The sequence below is a fragment of the Felis catus genome, chromosome C1 (assembly GCF_018350175.1).
Source record: "Felis catus isolate Fca126 chromosome C1, F.catus_Fca126_mat1.0, whole genome shotgun sequence".
In the NCBI taxonomy this organism is placed as follows: Eukaryota; Metazoa; Chordata; class Mammalia; order Carnivora; family Felidae; genus Felis; species Felis catus.
The window spans coordinates 31,439,870-31,455,410 of NC_058375.1; the positions used below are offsets into that span (position 1 = coordinate 31,439,870).

The 15,541-nt window shown below is 40.2% G+C and overlaps 1 protein-coding gene and 1 long non-coding RNA gene across 2 annotated transcripts; both read left to right on the forward strand.

Annotated features, from left to right (window-relative positions):
* Window positions 1-1,684: 1,684 nt before the first annotated feature.
* On the forward strand, window positions 1,685-11,591 carry LOC123379577. The gene is made up of 3 exons (XR_006584205.1): window positions 1,685-1,822; window positions 7,179-7,305; window positions 11,380-11,591. It is a non-coding gene; the product is annotated as an uncharacterized LOC123379577 (long non-coding RNA).
* Window positions 11,592-11,765: 174 nt separating this feature from the next.
* LOC101091386 (zinc finger protein 684-like) lies at window positions 11,766-12,704 on the forward strand (the record flags this gene model as incomplete). Its single annotated transcript, XM_019836758.3, has 1 exon — window positions 11,766-12,704. A coding segment is annotated over one exon (609 nt), but the record flags the coding sequence as incomplete, so codon positions are not given.
* Between the last annotated feature and the right edge of the window lie 2,837 nt (window positions 12,705-15,541).

Below are 15,541 nucleotides of genomic sequence, written 5' to 3' on the forward strand. Positions count from 1 at the left end.
CATTACTTTGGCTATTCAGGGTCTTTTCCCACTGCATTTCTTTAGATTCCCTTAATCTGAAATAATTCCTCATCCTTTCAACATCTTTCATGACTTTGTTATTTTTGGAAAGTACAAGCCAGTTATTTTGTTGAATGTCCCTCGTGTTTAGTTGGTCTGATGTTTTCTCATAATTAGATTCAAGGAATGCATTTTCGGCAAGTATATCACATAAGTGATATTCTCAACATTTCAGGACAGGAGGCACAATGTTGACTTGTTTCATTACTGGTAATTTTAACTTTGATCACTTGGTTAAGGTGGCATCTACCAGGTTTCTCCATTGCAAAATTACCATTTTTTTTCCTTTGTAATTAAGTAATTTGTAGGAGAAATATCCTGTTTTTCATCAAAAATTTATTAGTATCAAATAAAATACAACAAGTGCTCCATGAGGGCTGGTATTTTCATCTGTTTTGTTCATTAGTACACACCTAAATCAGTGCCTGGTACATAACATGAGCTTGATCAACATGTTTTTGTTGAATGAATATTACATATATGCTTACAGTAAGGCCTGATAGTATACACACATTTTATTTTATGTTTATTTATTTTTGAGAGAGTATGAATGGGGGAGGGGCACAGAGAGAGAGAGAGAGAGAGAGAGAGAGAGAGAGAGAGAGACAGGGAGAGGGAGAATCCCAAGCAGGCTCCGTGATGTCAGTGTGCAGTCTCACTCAGGGCTCAACCTCATGAACAGTGAGATCATGACCTGAGCCAAAGTTGGAGGCTGAACGGACTGAGCCACCCAGGTGCCTCCACACATTTTATTTTAAAGGGCGGGGGCAGAGGATTGAGGTAAAAAGATCTGCAAAAAACAAAAAACAAACAAAAAACCATGTAAAAGAGAAAGTGTCTCAAACCCACTCTGGGCAAAAGGGTTTTGTTTTTGTTTTGCACGCTATAATTCATGGGGGAAATTATCATTCTGGGAGAAACTATCATTCCTAATAAGAAATTTTAAAATGGCTTTCATTGATTAAGACTTGGTCTAGAAACTAGTCATCTCCCCACCTTGATTCCTGAGAGATACACTCTCCTTTTTGTAGCTAGCCAAAAATGATTAGGTAATCCTTCTCTTTTCCTTTTATAAAGTCTTTTCCCTGAGTGAAACTTGAAATTGGACTCCTGCCAATGTTACTTTACAGCAAGACCGTAATAAAAAAGACTGAAACTTACTCATAATTAGGCTGTCTGAAGTAAAGAACCTTTTTAGCAGGGCTCTAATACATTAAACAGTTAATATTTAAAAATTATTTAAAATAAAAACATATTTATGTTATTCCTGTGTTGCTAAAATAAGTTTGTTTTTAAAAAGAAAATGAAAGAAGAAATCACATTTGGCCATGATACATTTTCCTTTCAATAAATTACTGTTTCCTATTTGCCATGTCGATATGCTATATATTTTCCATATGTCATCTCTATACAAATAACTCAAAATACATACACGTTTCTCTTCAATATAACCAGAGCGCTCCATGAAGCTCAAGTGCCACCAAACTAGAAATTTCCACCAGATGAAGGGGAAACCCCTAAGGCTTTGCCGACATAAATTCCACGAGCCTTGTGGGAAATGTAGTCTCAGGTGGCTTTGCCGGGAAGACCCTGCGAAATCTCGGCGGGTTGTTATTCCCGCGCACGCGCAGGAGGGCTCTCCGGAAGTGGCCTGTGTTCCTCGGCGTGCTTGGGTGCTGAGCTGCTAGCGATCGTGAAGGGCTGCAGGGACAGTTGAAGGGCAAAGACCGGCGTGTTGGTTCATGCAAAGGAAATAAAAACTGTAGGTAACCCCGCTGCACGGTAGCATGTGACTCAGAAAGCCGAGAAGGACGAGGCTCCCGCGGCCCTGGGGTGGAGCCCAGGTCTGGCTGGGGTGCGGCGGATCTGTTTGCGTCGCCGTGTTGTAGGTGCTGTGCGCTGCGTAGGGAGCCCACGCCTGGGCGTTGAACTGCCCCTCACCTTATTCTAGGAGCCTTTTGACTCTCAAACTGCAGTGAACCCCCTCAAGGTGGCGGAGACGAGAGCCAGCATATCGAAAGCCAAACACTGTTAAACACTTTTCAAAGTGCGTTTATTTATCATGGTTACTCAGCGTTGTTAAGTGTCCTCATCATTTCACAGAGAGATGTGGAGTTACCTGCTTCAAAGCACACAGCTAGTAGTAAGTGGAGGAGATGGTGTTCAAACCCAGAGCAGTTTTACCTGAAATTTCATTCCTTTTTGCAGCATAGTACTCTGAAACAATAAAGTTAGTTTGTATCCTTTCAGAGGAGTGAATGTTAAGTGAATTTCGACCTGGGATCATTGTTTTTTGTTTGTTTGTTTGTTTGTTTGTTTGTTTGTTTTTGAGAGAACCCTTAGTGTCTCTGCAGGAAGACTGTAATTGAACCTGTGGGTCCTTCTTGCATGTACCTGCCTGTTTCAGTTTCCAGCAGCCCTGGTTAAAATCTACACAAGGCTGGGGCGCCTGGGTGGCTCAGTCGGTTAAGCGTCCGACTTCAGCTCAGGTCATGATCTCGCGATCCGTGAGTTCAAGCCCCGCGTCGGGCTTTGGGCTGATGGCTCAGAGCCTGGAGCCTGCTTCCGATTCTGTGTCTCCCTCTCTCTCTGCCCCTCCCGCATTCATGCTCTGTCTCTGTCTGTCTCAAAAATAAATAAAATGTTAAAAGAAAAAAAAATCTACACAAGGCCAACCTAGGGCCACAGATGATTGTGAGTTTACAGTCTTGGGGCCCAGAGTGAAGGTTCCAGTTGCTTCTCTGTCCTCCAGTCCCATCTTTTCTAGAAGAAGGAAAGAAGAAAGAGATTAATCCTGGGAAGACTCTCCTGACCTGTGACTTTTTATCCCATTTCAGGAGAGACAGGAATCATCTTTCATTCCACCTATCTGGTGAGAGTAGAGCTTGACTCATGGCATTACAAGTGAGTGCCTTCAGAGGTGTTGTCCTAAGTGTTTGAGGAGAGAGCTGAGAATTACAGAAAAATGGAGAGTTGGGTGTATGTGGTCAGGCTCCACAGGAGAAGGAAACTCACAGGAGGAAATTGAGGGTATGATCAAGGGAAGGAAGAATCAAGAACTGCTACAGAAGAAATTGTGTCTTTCCTAAACACCTTCTCTCCTCCCTTCCCCATCTGCCTGCCCCTGCCTGTCCTTCTTTCTCTCCTTCTCTCTCCCTCTCTGGGCTCTCACAAACACACATTAGCACCAGTGCATCCCTTTCATTTCCTATTGGTCCATTGGTTCTTTCAAGGCTGGTTCCAAACTGTTGGAGTTGTTACATTTGCCTTTTGGTGTACTGGTTCCCTCTGTCCCCTTGCCTAAATGCAGAAAGAGTTTACGGAGTAATCACAGACTGGTAGCGCCAGAAGATTTTTTAGGCAACTTCTAGTTCTCTTCCTCATTTTAAGGAGGAATGAAACTAGCCCGGAGATCGCGATTGAGTGCCTGGAACTGAACAGCTTGTTAGTGGCTAAGTCAGGTGCCAGTCCAGTCTTTGATTCCCAGATCATTGACTTTTTCCTGCCCCACAGTTCATTTGGGCCAAAGTTGCTTAATAAGTTTCTTTTGAAAATGCGTAGCAAGGAGAGAACCAGCACTAAAAGCGGTTCATCCATTAATGCATTCGGCAAACATTTGCTAAGTATCTGATGTGAGCCAAACACCGTTCTGTTGCTTGGTGAGCAAAACAGAGTCCACACTGAGCAAAACAGAGTCCCTTTTCGTGGAAGGAGATAAGCAAAAACCAAATAACCTGTCACCTGGTGGCAAGTGGTATGAGGAAAAGGAGTAAGGGTGTATGACCTGATGGTGACAGTGAGAGAAGCTGTTTTATATGAGGGGGTCAAGAAAAGCTTCACTGCTAAGTGACATGTAGGCAGGGACCTAAAAGAATTTAGAGAGTGAGGGACGCCTAAGTGGCTCAGTCGGTTAAGCATCTGACTTCGGCCCAGGTCATGATCTTGCAGTTCAAGCATCTGACTTTGGCTCAGGTCATGGTCTTGCAGTTCACAAGTTCGAGCCCTGCGTCAAGCTCTGTGCTAACAGCTCAGAGCCTGGAGCCTGCTTCGGATTCTGTGTCGCCCTCTCTCTCTGCCCCTCCCCCACTCATACTCTGTCTCTCAAAACAACAACTCTACAGTAAACATTAAAAAATAAATAATTTGGGGCGCCTGGGTGGCTCAGTCGGTTAAGCGGCCAACTTTGGCTCAGGTCATGATCTCGCAGTCCGTGAGTTTGAGCCCCACGTCAGGCTCTGTGCTGACAGCTCAGAGCCTGGAGCCTGTTTCAGATTCTGTATCTCCCTCTCTCTGACCCTCCCCCGTTCATGCTCTGTCTCTCTCTGTCTCAAAAATAAATAAACCTTAAAAATATTTTTTTAAAAACATTAAAAAAAATAATAATTTAAGAATTTAGAGAGTGAGCTGTGCAGTATCCAAGTTTTTCCAGGGAAAGAACAGTCCAAGTAGAAGAAATGTACAGAGATCGTGAGTAATCAACCTTGGTATTTTGGAGGAACAGCAAGAAAACGTAAAGTCTGATAGGATGAGCTGTCAGACAGTGATTGAAAGATTAAAGTAAAAGAGATTAGGGGCACCTGGATGGCTTGGTTGGTTGAGCATCTGACTCTTGATTTCTGCTCAGGTCATGATCCCAGGGTTGTGGATCGAGCCCTGCGTCGGGCTCCATGCTGAGTGTGGAACCTGCTTAAGATTCTCTCTCTGCCCCTCTCCCAGGCTTGCTCACTCTCTTTCTAAAATAAAAAATTAATTAATTTTTTAAAAGTAGATGAGATTAGAAGAGGTGGAACCAAAATGGTGTAGGGACTTATAGACCTTGGCTTAAAGTTTATATGTATATTTGTAAATTGTATATGTATATCTATTTCTTATGTGTATGTGTATATATGTACGTGTATCTGAAAAAGTAATGCTTCATAAAAAATTTAGAAAGTACAAGTATAAAAGTTATGATCCTGCTGTCTTTACAAATAATAATTATTTACATTTTGATATAGGACCGCCAAGATTGTGTGTCTCTGGGTGCATATTTAAAAAAAAAAAACACAGGGAAGGATCATATTACGTACTTTAATGTACTTTTTTCACCTACAAATATAAATGGAACTTCTTTCCATAACAATATCTTCCTATAGCATTTTTAGAAAAATCAACACCATATTAACGGACATTTAAGCTGTTGTCAGTGTTTTCATATTGTAAGGAATGATGTGAAAACATTACTTTTTATCTCTCCTTGCCTTTTTTATTTTTAAAAATAATTACAATTTTATTGAGTGCTTACCATGTGCCATATATTGTTCTTAATGCTTTACATGTATTAAGTTAGTTAATCGTCATAAAAATCCTATGATGTGTACTATTATTACCAGCATTTTGCAGATAAGAGAAGTGAGATACAGAGTGGTTAAGGTAACTCTATCAGGGTCACACCGCTAGTAAGAGGAGTAGCTGAATTTGAACCCAGGCTGCCTGGCTCCAGAGCCCAAACTTTAATCTTTGTATCCGTCCGTTTTTATTTCTTTAGGATAAATTTCTGGGTGAAAAGAAGTCCTTAGATAAGAAATTAACAATAAGTTGTAATATATCAATGGGAAGAAATGTATACATCTACCCAAGAGAGCACATCCTTGTCCAACTTTCCTATGATCATAGCAGAATTAAAAGTGGACAAGTTGATGGGGCGCCTGAGTGGCTCAGTCAGTTAAGCGTCCGACTCCGGCTCAGGTCATGGTCTCACGGCTCGTGAGTTTGAGCCCCGCGTCGGGCTCTGGGCTGACAACTCAGAGCCTGGAGCCCACTTCGGATTCTGTGTCTCCCTCTGTCTGCCCCTCCACTGCTTGCTCTCTGTCTCTCGCATTGTCTCAAAAATAAATAAACATTAAAAATTTTTTTTTTAAAAAGTGGACAAGTTGGTGCTTCCAGAATGTGGACTTGTGTTACTTGTTTGAATAGTCGTTCATTTCATTCATCAGTAGCCTATTCTAGCAGGCATATGAGTGCTGTACTTATTTCTAGGCTGGAAAAGCCGAGAAATCCCCCTAGTCTTGTTTTCATAGATCTGCGTCCTTTCCCATGAGCATCAGAAAATGACCAATTTCTAGGCAAGACACTTATCCATCTGTCCGCCTGTTCATCCATTTATTTATTCAAATTTCACTTTGTTTCCTAGTGAATTTGCAGTGACTTACCAGAATCCATATACTGCAATGGGAAAGTATAAGTATATAAGAAACAGGAAAAATATAGATAGAAATTTAAATTGAACACACACTTAGAAAGCTGATATGAAGGTGATAGGGTCTGCACACTGTAATGTTGAATGCAAATGTGTGAGTAATCTTGGTCAGTCAGAAAAAACGTAGCCAATCAATGAATTATTGGCCTTGTCCTAGAGAATAAGGCATAACAATTCCATAGATAAGGTTTGCCTCGCATGTACTATGAAAGAAAAAATTTGGTAAGTGTTTATTATGTAGGAGATTTGTTATAAATGCGGTAGGGGTTTTCATATGACCATTTTTGGTGTCCTTTTTATGTAAACATACATGAGGCCAAGGCCATGCTCAGTGAACTTAATATTTTCTCTTTTTCCTTCTCTTCCTCTGTACCTCCCCATTATATATGAATGTATATATATATATATGTGTGTGTGTATATATACATGTGTGTATATGTGTATGTAGTGGGGCAATTTGAATATGATTTTGTTCGCTCACAAATTTTTTTTTTTAATTTTTTTTTTCAACGTTTATTTATTTTTGGGACAGAGAGAGACAGAGCATGAACGGGCGAGGGGCAGAGAGAGAGGGAGACACAGAATCGGAAACAGGCTCCAGGCTCTGAGCCATCAGCCCAGAGCCTGACGCGGGGCTCGAACTCACGGACCGCGAGATCGTGACCTGGCTGAAGTCGGACGCTTAACCGACTGCGCCACCCAGGCGCCCCCGTTCGCTCACAAATTTTAATTCTGAGTCTAGTACATAGTAGTTTTTAGTTACCCTGTATAACTTATTGCAGACTGAGAACAATGAACATAATCAGAGCAATTGCTCTGAATCCCCTCCACTTCCCCCAGCGGTACTCACTACAGGTTAAAGACGAATGTGCCGTTACAGGGATCGCTGACATTCCAGGATGTGGCCGTGGACTTCACCCCAGAAGAGTGGCAGCTGCTGGACTGTGATCAGAGAACCTTGTATTGGGATGTGATGCTGGAGAACTTTAGAAACCTCACCGCAGTGGGTAAGGACAGTGGGTGGTGACTAACTCTTCACTGTAACTGAGCATGTACTCATAGTGCCCTTCCTGTGGGACTTGTGGACATTCTAAAGCATTACGGAGTTTGGCCCTGAATGTCAGTGGTCACAGACTCTTGATCCCCTTTGACATGAAGCATAAACAGAGAATGTGTTTATGCTTCCACCTCCCTCTTCTCCTCTCTGCCCGGGCTCCTACGCTGCCTGTTTTATGTAGGCCCTTGCTTTGTTCTCTTAATTCCCCAAATCCTCATTCTTCTTCCTTCCTAAACGTGATCGCAGATATTTTCTGTGTGTCTGGCTCTTACAGTGTAGTCAGATTGTGTGGTTTTCAGAAACAAGGAATGAGGTAAGAGTCTAGAGTGTTGCACTAATAATACTCCGTCTTGATGGAAGGGAATCAAATTTCAGAAATAGTGAAGAACCATCTTTTCCCCATTTCCCTAACATTATTATTATCAGCGGACTTAGCCTTGTAGGGATTTGAGCTTGGCAGTGATTTTGTTACATTGGACAAGGTTACATTGACTTCATGGTAACCATCAGAATTGACCTTGACCTCAAAATATATAAAGGCAGATGTTGCTATAAACTAGAAGCCTTGTGTTTCAGGTCCCCAAAGTTAATAGAAATCTTAAGTGTGGAAACCAAAATGGAAACTTTGAGTTGAAGGATGTGGTGTCATGGGCAAAGCAGGGTTCTGGAGAGTGTTATATCTAGGAAATTGAAAGAGGTTGTAAAAAGCAGTTAATTTTCAGGACAAAGTCATGAAAAGTGGTAGAAATAGCTGATGATAGACGCAAACAAAAATTTATGGCCGGTCTCTCAAATGTTCCTCTGGGCCCCTCCTTGTGTTCCTGGGTATATGCAGGCTTTGGGGGGCTGAATCCTAGCTGGAAGTGGAGTTGGACAGTTTTATACACAGAGGCCTCAGCCGTGATTTGGATGATTTGAGAGGATATAGGAGTGTGCTTACGGATAAAAGGGAGTTAATGGTTTCATAGTCATTTGGTGCTTGTGTGCAGGGGAAGGAGAAAGAGAGTTGTGTGAAGGAAATTAGGAAGATCCTAACAGGATAACCTTGTTTCTTTTAATTTAATGTTTATTTATTATTGACAGAGAGAAAGAGAGAGAGAGAGAGAGCATGGGGGAGGGGCAAAGAGGGAGACACAGAATCCAAAACAGGCTCCACGCTCTGAGCTGTCAGCATAAGAGCCAGACACAGGGTTCAAACTCACGAACTGCGAGATCATGACCTGAGCTGAAGTCAGTCGCTTAACCGACTGAGTCACCCAGGGGCCCCCAGGATAATCTAGTTTTCAGATGTTGTTGGCCTTGACTCTTATTAAGCTTCTCCAAACCAATCCACATCTTCTCATTTCCCCATGATACTTTTATGTCTTGCTTCTCTGATTACCCTTTCATTTCTCTGACATGGCTCTTCTGTTCTCAGAACTCAAAACTCTGTGTCCTTGTTAAGAGTGCTTTCTAACATCCTTTGTCATTATAACTTTACCTTGTTCCCGTTTCACCGTCTTCCACAGGTTGGAAAGTCTTGTTTATAAATAGAAAAAGCTATTTGTCATTATTGTTTTCCACAAGACCCCATTTCAGCAATTTTTTCTTAAAGCCCAGAGGCAGGGCAAATACAAATTTCTTTTGTTTTGCTGTCCAGAATGGGGAAGTAGACTCCAAGAGAGATTTGTGTGTGTGTGGTAAAAAAACACAGAATATGAGATCTACCCTCTGGACAGATTTTTACGTGTACAGTACAATTTTGTTAACTGTTCGCACATCATTGAACAGCAGATCTCTAGAGCCTTTTCATCTTGCGTGACTGAAACTTTGTACCTCCTGAATGACAACTCCCCATCTCTCCACCCCTCCCAGCCCCTGGCAACCACCGTTCTACCTTCTATATCTACGTGTTTGACTATTTTAAATTCCTCATATGAGTGGAATCTTGCAGTATTTATCCTTCTGTGACTGGTTTATTTCACTTGGCCTAATGCCCTCAGGGTTCATCCATGTTGTAGCTTATGATACAATTTCCTTCTTTTTTTAAATAGTATGTATGTAGATACTACATTTTCTTTATCCCTTTACCTTTAACAAATTTTTTTTTAATGTTTATTCATTTTTGAGAGAGAGAGACAGAGAGCGAGACAGGGAGGGACAGAGAGAGAGCGAGACACAGAATGTGAAGCAGGCTTCAGGCTCTGAGCTGTCAGCACAGAGCCTGACGTGGGGCTCGAACCCACAAACTATGAGATAGATCATCACCTGAGCCGAAGTCAGCCGCTTAACCTACTGAGCCACCCAGGTGCCCCATATCCCTTTACCTTCTAATTGACATTAGATTGTTTCTAACTCTTGGCTATTGTGAACAATGCTGCAGTGAACACGGGAGTGTAAACATCTCTAGAAATCCTGTTTTCAGTTGTTTTGATAAATGTCCAGAAGTGGGATTTCTGGATCATATGTGGGTTCCCTTTTTGGTATTTTGAGGAAACTCCATAGTGTTTCCCACAGTGGTTGTACCATTTTACATTCCCACAAACAGTGCACAAGGTCCCATTATCTCCATGTGTTTGTGCCAATACTGGTTATTTTCTGTTGTTGTTGTTGTTGTTTATAATAGACATCCTAACAGATGTGAGGTATTCTCTTATTGTGGTTTTGACTTGCATTTCCCTGATGATTAATGATGTTGAGCATCTTTTCATGTACTTGTTGACCATTTATTTGTATGTCTCCTTTGGAGACAGGTCTATTAACGTCCTTTGCCCATTTTTTGCTATTGAGTTGTGGGGGTTCCTTACAGATTTGAGATATTAACCTCTTACCTGGAAAGTGTTTTTTAAACATTTTTTTCTCCCATTCTGTAGGTTGCCTTTTCACTTTGTTGGTTGTCTCCTTTGCTGCACAGAAGCCTTTGGATTTGATGTGGTTCCAGTTGTCTGTTTGCTTTTGTTGCCAATGCTTTTGGAGTCATTCAACAACTCTTGCCAAGACCAACCTGACAAAGCTTTCCCCCTGTGTTTTCTTCTAGGAGTTTTATAGTTTCAGGTCTCACATTTAAGTCTCTAATACATTTTGAGTTGATTTTTGTGTGTGGTGTAAGATTAGGGTCCAATTTCACTCTTTTACATGTGGATATCTGGTTTCCCTAGCACTCTTTGTTGAAGAGACCATCCTTTCCCCATTGTGTAGTCTTGGCTTCCTTGTTGAAGACCATATATGCATGCGTTTGTTTCTGGGTTCTCTCTTCTGTTCCATTGGTCTAGGTGCCTGTCTTTATGCCAGTACTATACTATTTTGATTACTATAATTTTGAAATATGGTTTCAATCAGGAAGTATGAAGTCTCCTGCTTTGTTCTCTTTCTCAAGAATGTTTTAACGATTTGAGTCCTTTGTGGTTCCATATGAATTCTAGAATTGTTTTTTTCTATTTCTGCAAAAAATACCCCTGGAATTGTATTGAATCTGTAGATCGCTTTGGGAAGTATGGACATTTTTAACAATATTAAGTCTTCTAGTCTGTGAAGTCAGTTTACTTGTCTTTAGTTTCAGCAGTATTTTGTCGTTGTCCATATAGAAGTCTTTCACTTCCTTGGTTAAGTTTATTCCTAATTAATTCTTTCTGATGCTATTATAGAATTGTTTTCTCAATTTCCTTTTTGGATTATTTGTTTTAGTGTATGGAAACACAATTGATTTTTGTATATTGACTTTGCATCCTGCAACTTTGCCAAATTTGTGTATGAGTTCTAAATAGGTTTTTGTGTGTGTGTGTGTGTGTGTGTGTGTGTTCTTTAGGGTTTTCTACATATAAGATCATGTCATCTGTGAATAGAGATACTTTATGCCTCTCTTTCCAGTTTGGGTGCCTTTATTTCTTTTTCTTACCTAATTGGTCTAGCTAGGGCTTTAGGACTATGTTGAATAGAAGTGGTCAGAATAGGCATCCTTGTTGATATTATAGACTTTAAAATTTTTCTTTTCCTAACATGAGATTGGAAAGAGTAACTGGGAATGTTTAATTTTATACCTTTTTAGAAGTTATCTGCTTACTTGCTGATGCACTAGAGAGACAGGAGGGAAGCAAAGACAATTTTTTGAATCAAGATATGTTCACCTTCAAGAAAACACTGACCATGAAGAGAGTCCAAAATCGTAATCTGAATATAAAATTTATTTCTTCAAGACAAACACAACATAAATGTGAGTCAAATGGAAAGAGTCTGCAACCTAATTCACATTGGCTTAGTTATAATAAAAGTTATACCGGAGAAAATTCTTATGAATACAAGGACTGTGGAAAAGCCTTCAAAAACAAGTTTTGTCTTATTAGACATGAGAAAAAAGCACAGAAGGAAAAAAAGCTTTGGCTGCACTGAATGCGGGAAAGCCTTCCAAAAGCGGTCTCATCTTGTTACACATGAAAAAAAGCATACAAGAGAAAAAAACCCTTTGAATTCAATGACTGTGGGAAAGCCTTTAACAGTAAGGGACACCTTATAGCCCATCAAAAAATTCATAGTGGGGAGAGATCCTTTGTGTGCAGTGATTGTGGGAAAGCATTTGTGCACGAAGCACAACTGGTGGTCCCCCAGAGACTTCACACTAGAGAGAAGCCTTATGAATGCCATCCGTGCGGGAAGTTGTTCACTCAGAACTCCTCCTTTACCCAACATGTGAAATCTCATGCACTCAAGAACTCATTTGAATGTAAAGAATGCGGGAAAACCTTTGAGTACAGTTCATCCCTTTATAAACGTTCTAGATTTCATATAGGAGAGAAATCCTACAAATGTAGAGAATGTGGCAAAGCCTCAGTGCTTGTCATGCATCAGAGGATTCATACAGGCGAGAGACCCCACGGGTGTACGAACTGTGGAAAAGCCCTCATCAAGAAGTCGCATCTCCTTAAACATTACTTAACTCCTACAGCAGAGCAACATAACAAATGTAATGCATGTGGGAGATGTTTTAACTGGAAGACACATCTCACTGTCCATCAAAGAACTCATAAACACATGGAAGCTTTGTGAATGTGGGAGAACGTGCAGTTAGCCTTTTAATAAAGCAGCAAAGAATTAATAATGAGAAAAAAAACACACCAATTCGATGAATGTGGAAAAGCATGTTCTGAAATTCATATTCTGTAAGTGGTACTGCTAATTTTATTGAGAAGATTACAGAAGATTTTGAGTTTACAAGTTGAGAATTTTACTGCATAGCATAAAACTGAAGAAGTTGTAAACAATTTAAAAATCAAGGCATCTTGGGGGCGCCTGGGTGGCGCAGTCGGTTAAGCGTCCGACTTCAGCCAGGTCACGATCTCGCGGTCCGTGAGTTCGAGCCCCGCGTCAGGCTCTGGGCTGATGGCTCGGAGCCTGGAGCCTGCTTCCAATTCTGTGTCTCCCTCTCTCTCTGCCCCTCCCCCATTCATGCTCTGTCTCTCTCTGTCCCAAAAATAAATAAAAAAACGTTGAAAAAAAAATTAAAAAAAAAAAAAAAAAAAGAAATAAAAATCAAGGCATCAAGCTGACTATAATTACATATATGTATTGCCCCAATTTATGATTTTTATACAAGTTATACAAATGCATTGCTTAAGAAATTTGTATAACCATAGGTTTGAAATATGTGCTATGCACATTACACGAAATTATATCTGTTATGACGATGGTTGCACAGCATTGTGATTGTACTTAATGCCATGAATTACTTAAAATGGTTAAAATAGTACATTTTATGGTGTGTATATTTTATTGCAAGAAAAAACATATAAATAAAACTTAAAACCAAAACTATGTCTGGTAAAATGTCTGATAAACACCGTCATTGTCTCTTCAAATCTAAAATCACCATATGCAGAATTGCTAATTATAAGTGAAATCAGTGCCTTATTATGTAGAATGAAGTTCAGTACTATGAATTTTATCTCTGACCATTTCTTGGCACCTGCGAATAGTCGTGGAGGTTTTTTTTACTGAGCCTTCTGGAGCCTCCTTTTAAATAATAGGAGTCAGGGACAGTGATGAAATCTTGTACTGCCTCTGCTGAGCTGAAGACATTGGGTAATGTGTTTTCTTGTCTCTGCAGAACACCAAAGCGTGTGTGTATGTGTGTATTTAATCCTGATTAACTGGATACTGAAGAAAGAAATCAGCTGTGTTTTGTAATACCCTAAGCACTTAGTACGGGAAGAGAGGCATTTCTTCAGGTAAATAGTCATGTAAATAAAAGCCCATCCTATTTAACTGGCACGGCTACCTTAGGATAGAACCTACTACTTCCAGAAACTTCTGGAAGAAAATTATTACTTTTTTGTTGTGGAAATTGATTCAGAGGTCTCTCAGGCCTGTTTGGAAGTTTCCAGGTGACTAGCACAGGTGTCCAATCCAGCTCTTTGAAAAGCTTTTCTGCTTTCTTGAGCTGCTTACCAGCTCTTGTATAATTTGACATTAGGTACATTTTGTGTTTTCCTTTTAGAAACACGTGAACCAACAGTGATTTAAGTGGAAATTTTTTATTTCAGTTTAAGTGTTACTTGATAATGTAAAAAAGTCTTTAAGCCTTTCAGTGGTTGTGAGGCTTAGGTACAGACAGCATTGAACTTGAACCTAAATTCACCAAATCAGGTTTTCTCTTGCAAGCAAAGTTGTTGGATTAAGTGTGTGAACTTGGAATTGTTTTAATCTCACGAGCATTTTTGCAGGGTGATGATGGGTGAAGACTTACTATACCTGAGTGATTTTCTGAATATCCATCAGATCTAAAGTTAAGCCGTGTCTCGCAAAGTTTCCAATACTAAATACTTAATACTAAATACTTAATACTAATACTAAAGCTGAAGTCGGATGCTTAACTGACTGAGCCACCCAGATGTACCTCATTAGAAAAAAAAAAGACATATATAAAATACAGGGGTGCCTGGGTGGCTCAGTCGGTTGGGTGTCCGACTTTGGCTCAGGTCATAATCTCACAGCTCATGAGTTCGAGCCCTGCATTGGGCTCTGTGCTGACAGCTCAGAGCCTGGAGCCTGCTTCGGATTCTGTGTCTCCCTCTCTCTTTGCCCCTCCCCTGTTCACACTCTGTGCCTCTCTCTCTCTCAAAAATAGACATTAAAAAAAAAAAACATATAAAACACACAAAAAATTATTTAATAAAATACCACCTGGAATCTCATTTTTCTGAGAAAACCTTCATTAACATCAGGCCACTGGGGGGAATACAAGGCAAGAGGCACTGGTGAACAAACAAATTGTAAACATGTTGCTAAATCTGAATTTATGTCGGGTCTGAGTAATTTAAATAAGGATTAATTTGGGAGAGGGCTAGAAATAAGGTGAAATGAATATTATACATAATAACATTAGAAAAGTGGGAGGAATCAGGGTTAAAGTCTTTTAAAGTCCATGTTCTGGGATAGATATTAAATTCATACCTTACTGAAGATGCATGACAAAAACTGAAGGCTACCCACTAAAAGAAACACACTATGTCACAAGTCACTAGAGAGAGGAAAGGGAATAAAGAGAACTATAAATGCAGTAGAACACAGGAAAGGAAAACTAAAGCAACAAAGGAAAGGCACAGTGAATAGAAGGCACAACTCAGGGATGTGTCCAAGTATATCACTAATCACAAGAAAGGCAAATGGATTGAATCACTTATCCTGAGGAACAATAAAGTCTGTTATATTTTAGGGTTACTTTTTTAACGTGTCAGAAACACTTTAAAACTTATGTTGCAAAAGGGAGATAATTAGGTGCTCTCCAAAAAATAACAACTAACTAAATAAATCTACCCTATGACCCAGCAATAGCACTGCTAGGAATTTACCCAAGGGATACTGGAGTGCTGATGCATAGGGGCACTTGTACCCCAATGTTTATAGCAGCACTTTCAACAATAGCCAAATTATGGAAAGAGCCTAAATGTCCATCAACTGATGAATGGATAAAGAAATTGTGGTTTACATACACAATGGAATACTACTTGGCAATGAGAAAGAATGAAATATGGCCTTTTGTAGCAACATGGATGGAACTGGAGAGTGTTATGCTAAGTGAAATAAGTCATATGGAGAAAGACAGATACCATACGTTTCACTCTTATGTGGATCCTGAGAAACTTAACAGAAGACCATGGGGGAGGGGAAGGGGAAAAAAATAAGTTAGAGAGGGAGGGAGCCAAACCATAAGAGAC